General features: G+C 35.1%; 1 protein-coding gene across 8 annotated transcripts in view; it reads right to left on the bottom strand.

Moving 5' to 3' along the window:
• The window catches only part of SLC4A4 (solute carrier family 4 member 4), a 343382-nt gene that overhangs the window by 67314 nt on the left and 259167 nt on the right, over window positions 1-16901 (bottom strand). For all 8 annotated transcript variants that reach the window (XM_038556290.1, XM_038556288.1, XM_038556289.1 and 5 more), the window contains one exon: window positions 7862-7932. In XM_038556290.1, coding sequence (XP_038412218.1) covers window positions 7862-7932 — 71 coding nt within the window. The remainder of the gene's footprint in view (window positions 1-7861; window positions 7933-16901) is intronic.

Raw genomic sequence — 16901 nt, 5'->3', positions numbered from 1 at the left:
CATTGAAGAAGATACTTGGGATGAGCACTGGAGGTTATATGTAAATGATGAATCACTAAATTCTACTCCTGAAACCAATACTACACTATATGCTAACTAACTTGAATTTAAATTTAAAAAGATAAATAAAATGAAGTTGCCAAATAAAATATAGGATGCCTAGTTATATCTGAATTTCAGATAAACAGTGAATAATATTTTTAGTATAAGCAAATAGTATATGCAATATAAAGGACATATTTATACTAAAATAATTGTTCAATATTTACCAGAAATTCAAATGTAACTGGGACCCTTGGTTTTGTTTTGTTTTGTTTGCTAACTCTGCAGTTGCTATTTCAATTAGATATAGGCCACTCTGAGTAACAGCAGCATGTGGAAAATAGAAAATGTGGCCAAAAGAAAACAGAAAATACACTAGGTCCTGATTAAATAAAGGAACTGAGACAGTGTTAAGGGAGCAATAAAGAAGAATAAAACAATTTTTAAAAGTTTCCTTGGAGAAATAAAATATGTCCACTTAAATAGTAATTAATAATGCAAGGCAGTAAACGAACTGTCTAAATGAATGGTACAGAGATCAGTAGATTAGAAAAAGGACTGATCGGTTTCATTTAGCATAGAGAAAACAAAATTTAAGCTAAGCCTTGAAAGAGGCTTGTAGAACAAGGTTCTTGTAGAACACTCATATTCCAAAGTGTAGAAAGAAGAGTGGCAGGAGAACAAAACTAAAAAAGAATGACAGAGAGGGTAACAAAAGTGAGTAGAAAAGGAAATAAAAGTGAGAAGCTGAGGATCCCTGGGTGGCTCAGCAGTTTAGCACCTGCCTTCAACCCAGGACGTGATAGTCCCAGGATGGAGTCCCACATCGGCCTCCCTGCATGGAGCCTGCTTCTCCCTCTGCCTCTCTTTCCTCTCTCTCTCTCTCTCTCTCACTCTCTCATGAATAAATAAATAAAATCTTTTTAAAAAAAAGTGAAAGCTTTGGATATATATTTTTTTCTGCACTGGCACAAACAAAGACATAGAGCATTACACAGGAAGATGAGCAAAGATGCTGATTCAGGTATATACAATGCTTCCTTCACTTATCTGGTAAGTCCTTTCAAAATTTATTGGATGTTCACCATGTGCAGAAACTAGCAGTGAGTGGACGAGGTGAGCCAAAACAGATCGATTGTACAAATGAGCAGTAAAAAAAAATGGTGTAAGAGAAATGGGACCAAGATGTGAAGGATCTTAACTGTGGTCAATCTCAAGAAAAAGAGAGGTCAATCTATATTGCTGGATGTCATTTTCTAGAGAATTATTTTGTTTACTTTGAATGGAGTTGTTTGTAAATCTTAAAAGATAAGGTATACTGACAAATGAATTTTAAAATTTAAAATTCTACAGCATCCTCCCAAAGACAAAAGTGGGGGATATGTATGTGAGAGAGGATGAACAGACTGTGGATAGTCCTTGAAACTAGGTGATGTGTGTATGGGGTTTCACTGTACTATTCTCCATATTTTACTGCATGTTTTAAATTTTCTATAATATTTTTAAAAGTAGGAACATGTTATATTCAAGGGGATTTAAGGACAGAATGACACTTGACTTTCTTGGTGAGAGAAAATCACAAAGATGTTATGCACAAGAAGATTAATATGACATTCTATTTCCCATGAAAATGAATGCTTACTCCTAAAATCACCCTGAAGGTACATCAAATCAAAGCACTTTTGCTTCCATGTCTGACTGCCAAGCAGAATTTATGAGACTATAATAGTTCTTTGTTCCATGATTAACAGCATCTCCATGTAGACATGATATGCTTCAATGGGTAACATAATAAGCAAAAAAATAAAATAAATAAAAATGAAAGATTCTATATTGCTCTCCTTAGGTATCAACTAGTAAAATATATGCCTTTTAAAATATATACAAATGAAGGTAATGCTATAAATAAAAGTCTCAAGGTTAAGTGGTTAATGTACTCATTCAGGTTTTTCTTTCCCTGCAGTAAGTAGGCCAGATTTGCAGTAATCCACAATCTTACTTTACGATCTAAAGAACACATTTGAGCTGCGGTTGTCTATAATTGTATGTGTTATTGTGAAATATCAAAACTAATTGGTTGTTCTACTTGTGATTAAGACATAGAAAGTGACCACTTTCTCAGACCATACACAAAAATAAATTCAAAATGGATTAAAGACCCAAATGTAAGACAGGAAACCATCAAAATCATAGAGAACACAGGCCATAGCAACTCTTTGACATTGGCCATAGCAACTTCTATCTAGATATGTATGTCTCCTGAGACAAGGGAAACAAAAGCAAAAGTAAACTTTTGGGACCCCATCAAGATAAAAAATTCCTGCACAGTGAAGGAAACATCAACAAAACTAAAAGGCAACTGACAAAATGGGAGAAGATATTTGCAAATGATATACCTGATAAAGGGTTAGTATCCAAAATCTATAAAGAACTTATCAAATTCACACCTCAAAAACAAATAATTCAATTTAAAAATGGGCAAAAGACATGAATAGACATTTTTCCAAAGAAGACATACGATGGCCAACAGACATATGAAAAGATGCTCAATATCGCTCAGCATCAGGGAAATATAAATCAAAACCACAATTAAGTATCACTCACACCTGTCAGAATGGCCAAAATTAACAACTCCAGAAACAACAAATGTTGGCGAGGATGTAGAGAAAGGCAAATCTCTTGCACTACTGGTGGGCATGCGAACTGGCGCAGTGACTCTGGAAAACACTATGGAGGTTTCTCACAAAGTTAAAAATAGAACTATGCTACAATTCAGCAATTATCTTACTAGGTATTTATCCAAAGAATACAAAAATACTAATTCAAAGGGACACATGCACCCCAATATTTATTACAGCATTATCTATAATAGGCAAGTTAATGGAAACAGTCCAAGTATCCATCGACTGACAAATGGATAAAGATGAGCTTCATATATATAATGGAGTATTACTTGTCCATCAAAAAGGATGAAATCTTGCCATTTATGACAACATTGATGGAACTACAGTGTATTATGCTAAGCCAAATAAGTCAGTTATAGAAAAACAAATACCATATTATTTCACTTGTATGTGGAATTTAAGAAACAAAACAAGTAAGCAACAGGGGTGAGAAAGAGACAGAGAGAAAGCAGGAAACAGACGCTTAACTATAGAGAACAAAATGATGGTCACCAGAGAGGAAGTGGAAGGGGAGGATAGGTTAAATAACAGGTGATTGGGATTAAGGAGTGCACTTGTGATAAGCACTGGGTGTTGTATGGAAGTGGTGGATCACTATATTATATATCTGAAACCAATATTATATTGTATGTTGACTAACTGGAATTTAAATAAAAAGGAAAGAAGAAAGAAAGAAGAAAGAAAGAAAGAAAGAAAGAAAGAAAGAAAGAAAGAAAGAAAGAAAGAAAGAAAGAAAGAAAGAAAAGAAAAGAAAAGAAAGAGAGGAAGGAAGGAAGGAAGGAAGGAAGGAAGAAAGAAAGAAAGAAAGAAAGAAAGAAAGAAAGAAAGAAAGAAAAGAAAGAAAAGAAAAGAAGAAAGAAAAAGAAAAAGAAAAAAGAGAAAGAAAGGAGCCATTTCTAAACTATCCAACCAAGCTGGATAAGGCATAAAATCATAGTTTTCAAAAAACCACCAGAGAGATGAAGATATAAAGAAACTTAAATAAATTCTAAAAATTACAAGACCTTCATGAAAGAGAAGAAATCCATGGCTACCTCATGCATGCCAGAGTGGCACATGGAAGATAAACCCAATGCAGATGGAGGTGGGGCAAAATAAGCCAAATATTCAATGAGTGTTTAATGGCTGCATGCAGACTGGGGTGACAGATCAGAATTCCAAGGAGCCCTAGGCGTTAGGCTGAGCCTTTATCCATCCACCAAACTTTCTCATGGGCTTCGCCAAGTACACAGGTTGTACACAAAAGGCAGGAGGTTTGATAAGAGAGCTGAGAGAAATCCCCCCTTAGACACAGAGTCTCTACCAAATACAAGTCATCTTCCTAAGATGGGAAGCAGGGCAAGAGAGTGGAGGAAAACCCCTTTGTGGAATTCTAGCACTCTCTGAAGAGTTGAAGGCATCTTCCCTTTGAAGGCTAGGGCAGAGCAGTTGAGCAAAGAAAGATCTCCCATGGCTCCGAAGCTGAGGCATAAAACAAAACAAAGAGCATTCCCCACGGGACTTTCCGGGATAATGGCGATGTTCTATATGTATCTTGCTTTGGGTAATGATTACATGAGTCTATAAAATGTCAAAACTCACTGCAATGGACATGTAAGAACTGTAGGTTTTAAAGTGCACCTCAAATTTAATAACATTTAAAAAAAAAAAAGAATCTAATGTAAAAAACAAAAAGTAACTAATCCATTCAATCACCTCCTTGGAGAAGCCTCAATGTCAGACTGTGAAATCTGGTCTCTCTCTCTCTCTCTCTCTGAGAGCTTGTAAGTGGAAGCCAGCAGACCCTAAGACTCAGTGTGTTGATACAGTACGGATAAGTTGTGGCTGGTCTCAACGTTTTAGAGGAACCTTTCAAAAAAAATTTTTTTGCAGGTTGAAGGGATATGCCTACCAATAAGTCTACAGGAAAACTGTTGAAGCTCAGAAGCATTAAAAACGCAGTGAATCCAACAATGAATGTAAATAATGGAAAACCTGCCTTTTTATCTTGAGGGATGGTTATTCTAGAGTTACAGTCAGTCTAAATGCTCTAATGTACATTCTTCCTGAAAACACACCCATATTCCTGTGAAGCAGAAAAGTTGTCTTCATGCTAGTGAAGCTGAAGAGAAAAAGCTTTCCCTCCTCTGACAGTGTTCCCAGAGCCTTGTGAGAGGGAGTCTTGCTGGTGCCCCAGGGTTACATGTCAGTTTTGCGGTACTTTCTCTCATAATCTAATTATGGCTGAATAAAAGATGGACATTAAATTCTTGATGACTGTATGTCCCAGGAAAGACTGAGGGTAGCAGAGCTAGCATGGCTGAACAGAGAGAGGGCCCAGGTGACTGTCAGACCAGTTTGGCATCCAGTTTATTTTCTCTACCAACCTAAGTTATGGTGGCAACATGGACTTAGTGGAATGATAATAATACCTAAAGAGAATATTAACATTAGCTAACCCAACTGAGAAATAAGTATGTGCCAGCCACTATGCTACATCCCACCTGCTTACTCATTTGACTTTTATAGCATCAGTGAGATAAAGTACTATTATCATCACCATTTTACAAATGGGAAACTGAGAAGTAGTGGATCCCTGAAGTTGACTCTGGACAGCATGACATAAGAACTCAGTATTTTTTAAGTCCTTCTACAGGAAACACTATTCTGCTTCCCCAAATAATGAAAATAGGCAGGTTTTGGAGTTAGAAAGCCCGGAGTTCAACTCCTGATTTTACAGATACTGACAACATGGCCTTTGAGAGAACAGTTAACCTCTCTAAGCTTCTGTTTCATTTGTATATTACAGGTAACGTTATAAAATAGATGAACATAGGGGAAGAGCAGGAAAAAAAATAAGATAAAAACAGAGAAGAGGCAAACCATAAGAGACTCTTAACTCTAGGAAACAAACTGAGGGTTGCTGGAGGGGAGTTGAGTGAAAGGATGGGGTAACTGGGTGATGGGCATTAAGGAGGACATGAGATGCAATGAGCACTGGGTGTTACATGAAATTGATGAGTCACTAAATTCTACCCTTGAAATTAATAACCACTATATGTTAACTAAATTGAATTTAAATTAATTTTTTTAAATATAGGTAACATAATAACTCAGACATAATAAATAGACAATGTGAAGAACCTGGCCCTTGGTAGGTGCTCAAAAATGGTAATTATTACTGGTAAAAATAAATCATATTACCTCTTTAATACTCATTTCTGGATCTTGTATATATACAAATTATATGTGTGTGTGTGTGTGTGTGTGTGTGTGTGTGTATCAGCAAAGTATACCTAAAGGCATTGAAATGGATAGAAAAGAAGAAATGAAGGATAGAATAAGAGTTCTAATTCATAGTAAAAAAGTCCTTCATAATTACATACACACATTTTTTTCCTAATTTCTTCTCTAGAGGTGCTGAACATAGCAACTTAACATTTTAAGTAAGGTATGTAAGTGATACACACATGAGGGGACTTCTGGAGTATAGACATGCATAAGAACTGAAAGTGTAAACCTTTCTATCTGCAAACATGCATCATGGTGTGCTAGAAATGGTCGTAGAACCACTCAGATTTCATTTCAAATCTATGATTTAATAATTTATGGCTACATGACCGAGCAAGAAAGCTTATTTACCTTCTAAAGCTTCATTTTCTTTCATCTATAAAACGAACAGAATTATACATGGTAGTTTGTGTTAATGATAAGAACATGGGTAAAACACCTAGTCTCTAGTAGATGCCCTATAAATGATAGCTAAATTGTAATCATTATTGTGCCTTTATGTCTTTTATCATAGTCATACTAGCAGTCAATCGCAATTTCCATTTGTTTTCCATAAATCTTATAGTGACCTTATAATTACATGTCAATTTCTAGAATCACTCTAGAATTTGCCCAAAGACAGGGCTTAAAAATTCATTAATTTTTAAAGCTTTCCTTGGTTAGTTACAAAAGGAATTAAGTCAGAAATAATCTCTTTTTAAGCCAATGGACGTGTTTTATTAATTTTTAATTGCAAATTAACTTAAATTTTTAATTAATTATATAGTATTTTAAATTTTTAATTAGACTTTAATTAAAATTATTTCAAGTCTAGAAGGAACTGTTTTTCTCTGTATTTTAGTCAAGTTCTTGTAGGCAATAGACTGGCTGACTCAAAGACTGAAAATTGATCTCTTTTCTGTATGTGGCTTTTAAAACATATATACTCTCCCCTCACAAACACACTCATACACTCACACACACATACACAATCAAACATAAATAATCAGGCAAAGTTTGGAGAAAATCAGAGAGGACTTTACCAGTAAGGAAAGAAGTCAAGGGAGCAACAGAATATGAAAGCAAGAGAGAATTAGGGTCAAGTGAGAGTTGCCCAGGGAAGATAAAAAGCATCATCTTTGAAAGGGAGTTGTGGGCACTCGCTGCATAATATCTGCAGAAGTGTTCTGGGCTCCGGAGAGATGGGCACTCTATCAATACAAGGTATTATGGTTTCTGTCTTTATAACTGAGAGATTGATATTCTCTGGTAAGATTCCATATCCAGTGTAGAAGGAACACAATTAGAAGCCTGAAATAGCACTTTCCCCTTTTTCTCCAACACAAAAGTCTCCTTCCAGTGTGTGACCTTCCATGCAAAACAGTTCATTTTTAAAGCTTAGTTCCAGTCTCTTAAAGATCCTTGGTTACAAGCCATGGGAAAGGATATCATGTGACAGAGGCACAGTGCTTTCTAAGTGACAGGGGAAATGTCCTGCTGTAATCACCCTTACTGAGGAGAACACAACACTCTTTGGTAGTCAGAAGAATTCTTAATCATTCTGAAAACAGAGAGAGGATACCATGCTCTCATTTTTCGACTTTCTTCACTTGTGAAAATATTTCAAGGTGACAATGAATGGATATAGTAGTTAAATTCCTAAGCAGATTTAAAAAGCATGTTATAGGGATAAAAATTCACTTGAGTTTTTTTAAAAAAGAAAAAAAAACTGGCTAGCGCAAGGAAAGTGTTTTTTTCCATCCTTCCATTATCACTGATTATTAAAGTTGTATTCACACTCAGATTGCTCATGGGTAGGAAACATCATGTTATGAATATTATAATTAGAGTATACCATATACAAGCGGTTTGAAATATTAACTCACCATGTCAGCAGAAGAAATAGTTGGCAAATCCTCTGGAGCCAATGTAGTATCATTAGATATTGAGATATTAACTGTAAGAAAAAGACAATCTTTTACCATAAAAATAAAATAAAAATGACCTAACTGCATAACTCAAAATCTAAAAAAGCTAAGTATTAAAAATGTCTTCAACAATAACATAAAGCATAATGAATTTTTCTTTATTATAATTATATTCACCTTTCACCTAGATAAGAATTACCAAAGATTCAGACATATCTGTTGAACTCTAATCTGATAAGAAACAATGGCAAACATTTAAGAAAATGGTATTACAATTTGTTTCAGGGTTCAAAAAAGAAAAAAAAAAGAAAAAAACTTCACCATTACTAACAGATACTCAATATATTTTGCTTAGTGGAAGAAATGGATGTTAGTAAGAGAGTAAGTTGATCATGGGCTTCATGTATAGTCAAATCTCACAAAATGGAATTTCACTAATTAACCAATTTGGGATTCTTGGTAATTTGGACTGCATGTGAGAAAGTATATCTTTGCAAAATGTGAGAAAACAAAACAAAATATCTTTCAAATACATAATAAATTATATAAATATGGGAATAAACATTTTTCTAATTTTAAAAATTATTTTCATATAACTTGGCATGAGTTATAGGTTTATTAAGAGGCTACTTTCAAAGAAACCTAATTTACTTATTAAACCAACCCTCCTCTTGGAAATATTTCATTTTTTTTAAATTTATGTGGCTAAAATTAAAACTATTTTAAAAGTACCCTATAATTAACCTTTTTTTAAATCAGGTAAACCTTTTTCCTATTACGTAAAGCTTTATGTGTCATAAAATAAATTGTTACTAAGAGAATATCCCTGATTTATGGAAATACTGTAAAATGACACGTTTTCATCTTTGAGTGTCACATTTAACATCCAAATTGCTAATTATTAATTGTTCCCCTCCTGCCTGTGCCCTCCTGCCCCCAAGTCCTTATACTATCTTTTTACCTCGTCATATTTTAGGTCTTACCTGCATAAGCTCTTAAGGAGAAACAAACAGATTTATTTGATTGCTGAAATTGAGAATATAAGATTCATGAAGAAAGAACATGTCTTGTTCACTGCTTTTCCCCAGAATCTGCTCAGTCTGGCACTTAACTAATAGGAACTCAAAAATATTTATTATTCAACTTAAGAAAACGGAAATTCGGCCATCTGCAAAAATATGGATGAACTTGGAAGGCACTATGCTAAGTGAAATAAGTCAGACGAAGACAAATACTTATAGGTAGACTCTTAAAAAAATTCACAGAAAAATTAAGTACAACTCATAGAAATAAATAGTAGAATGGTGGTTGCCAGGGGTTGGGAGAAATAGGAAGAGGTTAATAAAAGGATACAAACTTTAAATTATAAGAGGAATAAGGTCTGGTGATCTAATGTATAGCATGGTAACTATAGATGATAATACTGTGTTGCATAATCGAAATTTTCTGAGAGTAGGCCTTAGGTGTTCATAAAATAAAATAATATAAAATAGAATAAATAAGTGAGGTGATAGATGTATTAACTTGGTGGGAATCCTTTCATACTGTATGCATATATGAAATTATCATTCTGTACACTTTAAATATATCACACTTTTGTCAATTATACTTGGAGCTGAAAAAATACTTTTTTACTATCAATAAATGAGGCTAAAATAGGGACCATTTAATGACTACAAATGAATGAGAGCAGATAAAGGCAAAAGAAATAAAATAAACAAAGGGGAGAAAATGTTTAGCCTGAGCCCTGGTTTTTCTCAATTTTAGAATCCATTCTAATCTTTGAAAGTTCTGGAATCGTTAAACTTTTAATCTAAAGCTAGCTGCTGCTAGGGCATCCCTATTTCCACAGTAAAACAAGCACATGTGCAAATTATTTTCTTTTTCTATTTCAGTGCAGGCCATGGAAAAAATCAAAACAGGCTAAAAGGATGCTTGGCCCAAACAAAAAAAAGCCAAACATGACTCTATTCCCAAAAGGAAGAAGATGTTAGTACTTTTTTTATTAACAAAACCTAGATTTTCATTACTATTTTGTTTTTTTTAAAGCCTAAAGTATATTTTCTTACATTATTCCATTTGCTCTTTTAAAAACTCCTGAGAGCATGTAACAGATATATTTTCATACCCATTTTATGTTGAATGGGACCCTGAAGCAAGATATGCCAAGTTTCTTGCACAGGATTGTGGAGTCAACCAAAAGTAGAATTGGTACTAAAATCTTGTTCAGCATTCTTTCTTTTCCTACCCAGTATTTTATTTTTGTAACCACAGAATTCAAGGTGGGATAACACTCTCCAATGTCAGATGATGTGAATATGTGAATCTCCACTGCGCACTGATTTGTCTGACTGGTCTGAGCATTTGAAAGAAAAGGGCATATATGAAATCATAGGCTCTATTTAGATGGTGTCTGGAAAGCTGCTCTTCCTCCCAAGCAAGATTCTTTAATGCAATTTTATGAGCTTCCTGTCATAAGAGTGAAGGTCTTTTTGCAACATAATTTTCTGTATAAAAACAAGGAGCAGGAGTGAGGGAAAAAGATATCCAAGCCTCCTTTTTTGTGTGTGTATGTGAAATGAATGACAGATAATAAAGACCAGAAGTGAAGCCAATCTGAACTTTCAGTAACTACTTTCAAGTTCTAGATACACATCAGTTCTACTCATCTAAATTCCTCTATCTTTTCAATTTTCCTTTCAGACAAGCTATTAAGGCATACTGGCTCTCAAAATCTCAAAAGACTAGAATCAAAAGGACAGTAAACTTTTCCTGCCTTATTTTAGTATGTAGCTGCTTCAAGAGAATTTCAAAATAAATATACAAACAAGCACTTCCATAAATCTATATTGGCAGAATATGGTAGGGTCCATAAGTAATATTAAAAGTAAATTTCTTTAAGCTCACAGATGAGAAAATGATCAATTCCAATTGGGAGTTTGGTCTACGAGAACCACTAGTCACCCTTTGGATCCAGATACATACAATGCAAGTATTTTGGCAACCAAGTGTAGAATGATCTATGTATATGGAATTTGTAATATCCTTAATTAGGATTCTGAAAAAGTCAAATAGAAAAGCATAAACACACTGCACTCTGTCGGTCTTCACTATTTGCTTCGTACCATGGCTTAGGAAACAAAGAAAGTCTTTGCCCTGGGAATCTGGCTAATGTAGAATTAGCTTCTTGTCACTGGGACAGTCTGTGTCCCATACTTGGTTTCAGGGAGTTTTCACAGGTTGTTCATTTTATGGTCCTTGGATTTTCACCCCTTGATCTTCCTTCCCATGTATCAAATTCTAGCTGATCCTCTGGAACAGGGGAATGAACATTGTCAGTAAACAGACATTTTTAAATGTGCCTGTGAGTGCTCCTATCTTAAGCTCACTTTTTTCCCTCTCCATGTTTAATGAGAGATCTACAGAAAGAACAGAGTACAGGAGCCATGAGCAGGAAGAAAATGGTGACATCCATGTGTCAATGTTAGTATACCTCCTGCATAAGAAATATCAACTTCAATTTTAAGGTTGTCCTTCCTTATTCTCTAGTACCTGGCACCTGGAACTACCCCATGATTCCTCTGCTTTACACAGCAGGAACTGTAGCATTAGGAATTTGCAGGAAAGCTACATGGTCAACTATGAGCAACAAATGGCCATCAAGACAGAAATCTGTCTGCTTCAACATACCAATCACAAGTTAGAGACAGGAGTGCTAAGAAAGCTGAGCTATACCTCTGGCTTGACCACCTTCGGGAGCATAATGTCCCCAGACTACCTCACCACATAATCTCGAGGAAGTCACCTCACTGCTCTTGACCACAGGTCCTTCATTCGCGAAGTTGGATTTGAAACAATCTACCTCATAAGGTTACTATGCAGATCAAATAAGACAACGTAGGCAAAGCTCTTAGCACAGTATCCAGTAGCAGGTAAAACTGAAATAGATGATAGCTAAGGTTACTACTAGCTTTATGACCTGGAGAAAGCAAAAATTCACCCCTGGGGGTAAAAAGGGTTTGCTGCCTTACGAGGTTTATGTGATGATTACATACATCTATATTATAATAATACAATATAATATATTGAAATATAGTGTATTAAAATCCTTTAGTAAAATGTCTGACACTTGGATGGTGCTTAAATATTAGCCAAATCTGAACCTATTCCACAACATAGCTTCTTACGATGACAATAATGGAGACGCCTGGTGGCTCAGCAGTTGAGCATCTGCCTTCGGCCCAGGGTGTGATGCCAGGGTTCTAGGATCAAGTGACAAATCGGGCTCCCCCCAGTGAGCCTTCTTCTCCCTCTGCTTCTTTCTCTGCCTCTCTCTCTCTTTGTCTCTCATGAATAAATAAATAAAATCTTTATTTAAAAAAAAAGGATTACAATAATGCAGAATTGGTTAACTTGGTCTGAATAAGAAAAAAATTTAAGAGTATTCTCCATGATAATGAAAGTTTGTTTTATTCCATTCTACATAAGCTAATCTGAATAAACTGAGTAACTGGAAAACAGATATGGAATAAAACTTGAGTAAGTTTCTTGCTTGCATGGTCACACCATCCTTATTTAAGGGTCCTGGGTAATTTCAGCACGTGAACTCCTCTTAATAAAACCAAATATTTATAATTTAATGTCTAGATCAATAAAAGGCAAAAATGATCTTTGGAGGGATGACAAGGTGAATGAAGAAAACTTTGGGGGAAATAGCTCTTAGGGAAATTACCTGCTACTATCTCAGCCTTGAGCCTTAAAACAAATAAAATCAATAGAAAAATGTTCTTCATTTTTTCTTGTTATTACCCTTTTCATTTTCCTAAGTATTTTTACCAAAACTCATGCTTGAGGTTTTCACTGCAACTAAACAAGTTTAAGTTATGACACTCTCCAATCCATGGACACTTTCTCACATGTGCATCTACGAGACCACACTGGAAGCCAAAAAGTTGAGCTACTATCTGCTATTAAGTGGGATGTATTTAGCCATTATTTTCACACACACACACACACACACACAAAAACCTTCTCTTCCATAGCCACTCATCATTACATTTCAGATGTGTATAGACATTACTATGGATACGTTTTCAAATCTGTTTTCATACAAATGCAGAGCTAGAGAATTACACAGGTCTGGTAATTATCCAAATTAATTGCTTCCCATTTTCTGATTCCTGCAAGTATTATACAGAAACTGCTAAACTATTAGTCTAGGAGAGGAAAAGGAAACTATAATGATGGATGTTTCAAATTCCTATGGTTTTCTCAAACGGCCATATTACCGTGAATGATTAAATGTCAGCTAGTTGGTAGAGTCTCCTTGCAAATGCAAAGCTTGAGTGGTCCTATACCAGAAGGCCCAGTACTTTCTGTTTAACCATTAGTCTATGATTTAAACCTACTTATAATCCAAAAAGGGAATGGTACATAATAAAAACATAATTGCATAGAATATGATGCAGGTCATGGAAGATAAATTAGGATTATCTTTTATTTCCTAATTTTATCTTTTATTTCCTAATTTTCCTTTAATGGGCTTTCTAATTATGAAACACATATTGACTATAACATGGGACCACAGGAGACACAATCCAGCAGTTCTTTTTAATGGTAGCAACATATTGGTGCATAGCATTTATTACGATAATAGAAAAATTATATAGAAAGAAATGGTAATGAGATTCTACTCTAGTGACAACCATTTTAGAGTATTTGGAAGTCCCCTCATGCTGTGAATAAAACAAAGGTCTAGAAATGGAAGCCATGACTACTTCAATCACTTGACTTGGTCTTACAGTTTTATACCAGGGAGAAAGCCATCTTTTACTTAGAGATACTAGAGATAAAAATGTCTCAGTGCCTGAGAAAGGATTTATTCCTCTTAATCATTCACCAATTATTAAACACTCTCTCCCTGGAACAGTCAACAATGTATCAATAAAACATATCCCTTCTGTTAATAATAAAGCATAGTATCTATTCCCTTGAGGCGATTTTCTTGCTTTTCTAATTTGTTTATCATTTTTAGCAAGGCTTCTTTCCCCTCCAGATACAAAACCACACTTCACTTGGTAGGAAAATTTATTTTGACCCTTTCTAAAATATTAATATGCCCTTGAGAGTACAGTCATTGCAACCTTGACACATTAGGCAAATGAACACAGGTATCAAAGTGGAAATGTATTTCTAAAGCATAGGTCAAATGAAAACCTGACCTCATTCATTCAAAAAGTAATTAACACCATTTTAAAAACACATTTTATAAAAAGCTGTGTATGAGTGTGTGTATGTGTGGTGTGGCGGAGTGTATAAGTGTGTATGATGTGGTGTGTGTGGTGTTAAGATGTGTGTGTGCAGGGTGGTATGCGTGTGCGGTGTGATGTATAGGTGTGTGTGGTGTGGTGTCTGTATGTGTGGTATATAGTTGTACGTAGTATAGTGTGTGTGCAGTATGGTGTATATGTATGCGTGTTTGTGTACAGGTACATGTGGTGTGTGTGTGGTGTGTATGATGTGGTATATAGCAGCATGTGTGTACAGGAGTATGTGTGTGATGTATAGGTATGTGTGTGGTGTATGAGTAGTATGATGTGTGTGGTGTGCATTTGTGTGATGAACAGGTGTGTGTGTGTGTGTGCAATATGGTGCATAAGGGTTTGTGTGTATAGGTGTATGTAGTGTAGTGTATAGGTGTATACAGCGTGGTGTGCATGTATGGTGTAGTGCATAGGTATGTATGTGTGTGCTGGGTGTGTGTATGATATGTGTAGTCCACCTCGTTCCAAGTAGCACAATTCTTAAAAGGAAATGAAATAGATCCTCTATAAATTTTTGTTGATAGCAGAAGGGGAAAGACAAAAGAGCAGGAGAAAGAGGGAAAGAAGGGGAAAAGGATAGAGCAGAGTTCATAACAAAATTCTTTCATTTATGTTTTTGAGTGAATTAGACCAAATCCCCTTAAAAGAACTGAACATTTCAGTTCTAGGACTTTAAAGCCTTCTACATGATTATAAACAGTATATAACACTTTTTAGATTTGAGATTCAGTGGAAGATTAAGTGATCTATTATATACTGAACTCCTTAGCATTTTTTTCTTTAAATATGGGTCCAGTGCTTTACATTTATCTACAACAGCACATTAGTTGTTAATTAGGCTTCCAGGAAAAACCTAGTTAGTATCTTTCTCTAGGAAAATCACAGGGAAAATTAAATTTGAACCTCTTTAAAAGAATACAACTAAAATGGGCACCTGGGTGGCTCAGTGGTTGAGTGCCTGCCTGCCTTTGGCTCAGGTCATGATCCCAGGGTCCTGGGATCGAGTTCCACATAAGGCTCCCCGCATGGAGCCTGCTTCTCCCTCTGCCTGTGTCTCTGCCTCTTTCTCTGTGTCTCTCTTGAATAAATAAATAAATAAATAAATAAATAAATAAATAAATAAATAAATTCTTTTTTTTTTTTTTTTTAAAGAATGCAACTGAAAGATAAAACTGGCTGTTTCATCTTTTGTGAAGCAATGAGAAAAAGAACAAATTTTTACTTAGGTGTCACACAATGTTATGTATACTATTTCATTAAACCCATATAATAACTTCTCAGAGTAGGTATACAATTACTAACCCAGCTCACAGGTCATAAAAAAAAAATAATTAGGTAATTAGCTTAGTCCAGGGTCGCATTGCTAGCGAGAGCTAAATTCACACTCACTTTCCTTTACTCCAAAGCACATACTGTTTATACTTTATCACCCCAACTGTTTCCCGAATTGGGATGTTGGTGATGAAATGTAGAATTGTGAATTATCATTTGGATATTTTTTAATTTTTACTGTTGGCTTCTGAACTGAATCATCTTTCTTATACAGCTTTGCTATATAAGCATCAAGGCACAGTGGGGAAATATAACCTCTACTAGATCAATTACTAGCTACTCTAAGAAAAGGACATTTTAGCACAAAACATGTATCCACCCTGGCTAATTTTCCTTTTAGCGCTTGCACCTGAGCTTTCTTAGTTCTTTAGTGAGAGCCTAAGTAAGTCCATGACTTTGGCGCCTGAACAACAAATGGGGCAAAATGAAAGGAGAAAAAGATGTATGAATAAATTGAAACTCAGGAAGTGATGGAGATTTACAGAAGCAAGTGAGGACAAGAAAAATAAGGAAGAAGAAGAGGAGGAAAGATTGTCTTCTCAAAGCACAAAAAAACTCAACAATATTATCGTGGCCATGAATAGAGTTTCCTTAGTGATTAAGTGACCCCTATTTCCCTTCCTGTAAAATCATTTCTCAGTTTGCAGGATCATGACTCCATCTGTGTAGTTTCTGGTTCACTGTTACATACTGTCTCTGTTGAAAAACAAGTCACCCGCCAGTTTAAATATTATTGACTCATTGACCGAATTCTTTTATTAGGAGTGCATGTTGTGATGAAAGGCCAGGCTTTTGTTGTCTTTAGAATACTTACCGTGGCTGTACGTGTAACTGTATTATTCTCTAACTATCATTTTTCAATTTGTTATCACGAAGTACTAAGTTTATGGTGGCATATAGTTTTCTCTCAAAAAATATTAAGGGCTATGAGAGAGACACACAAACACTCATTTTAAGGGGTTTTATAAAATATGAGATTGCATGAAAATCGAGATATCCATTTGCCTTTTCCAAACCAGAAACAGATTTTATTTCCATAGGTTAAAATAATCCTTCACAATCATATACACATCCTTCACAGGTGCCTTTCATCTAGACAACTCTAAAAATACTGGGTGCAACCAACAATCTTGTTGCAGAATAAGCCAACTGCCCAACAATGTTTGCTTAGAGGGGGGATGAAAAAGACTGGTTTGTTGGTTCTATCATTCATACTTGCTGACCTTAAATTTTAATAAATAATAACAGCAGTAACAATGGCAGTTAACAACTACTTATCAGAAGCTGTCCTAAGTAAAAAAAAAAAAAAAAAAAAAAAAAACAAAAAAAAAAAACCTGTCCTA

Source organism: Canis lupus, chromosome 13 (genome assembly GCF_011100685.1).
Source record: "Canis lupus familiaris isolate Mischka breed German Shepherd chromosome 13, alternate assembly UU_Cfam_GSD_1.0, whole genome shotgun sequence".
In the NCBI taxonomy this organism is placed as follows: Eukaryota; Metazoa; Chordata; class Mammalia; order Carnivora; family Canidae; genus Canis; species Canis lupus.
This window is presented reverse-complemented; position numbering and strand designations above follow the sequence as displayed.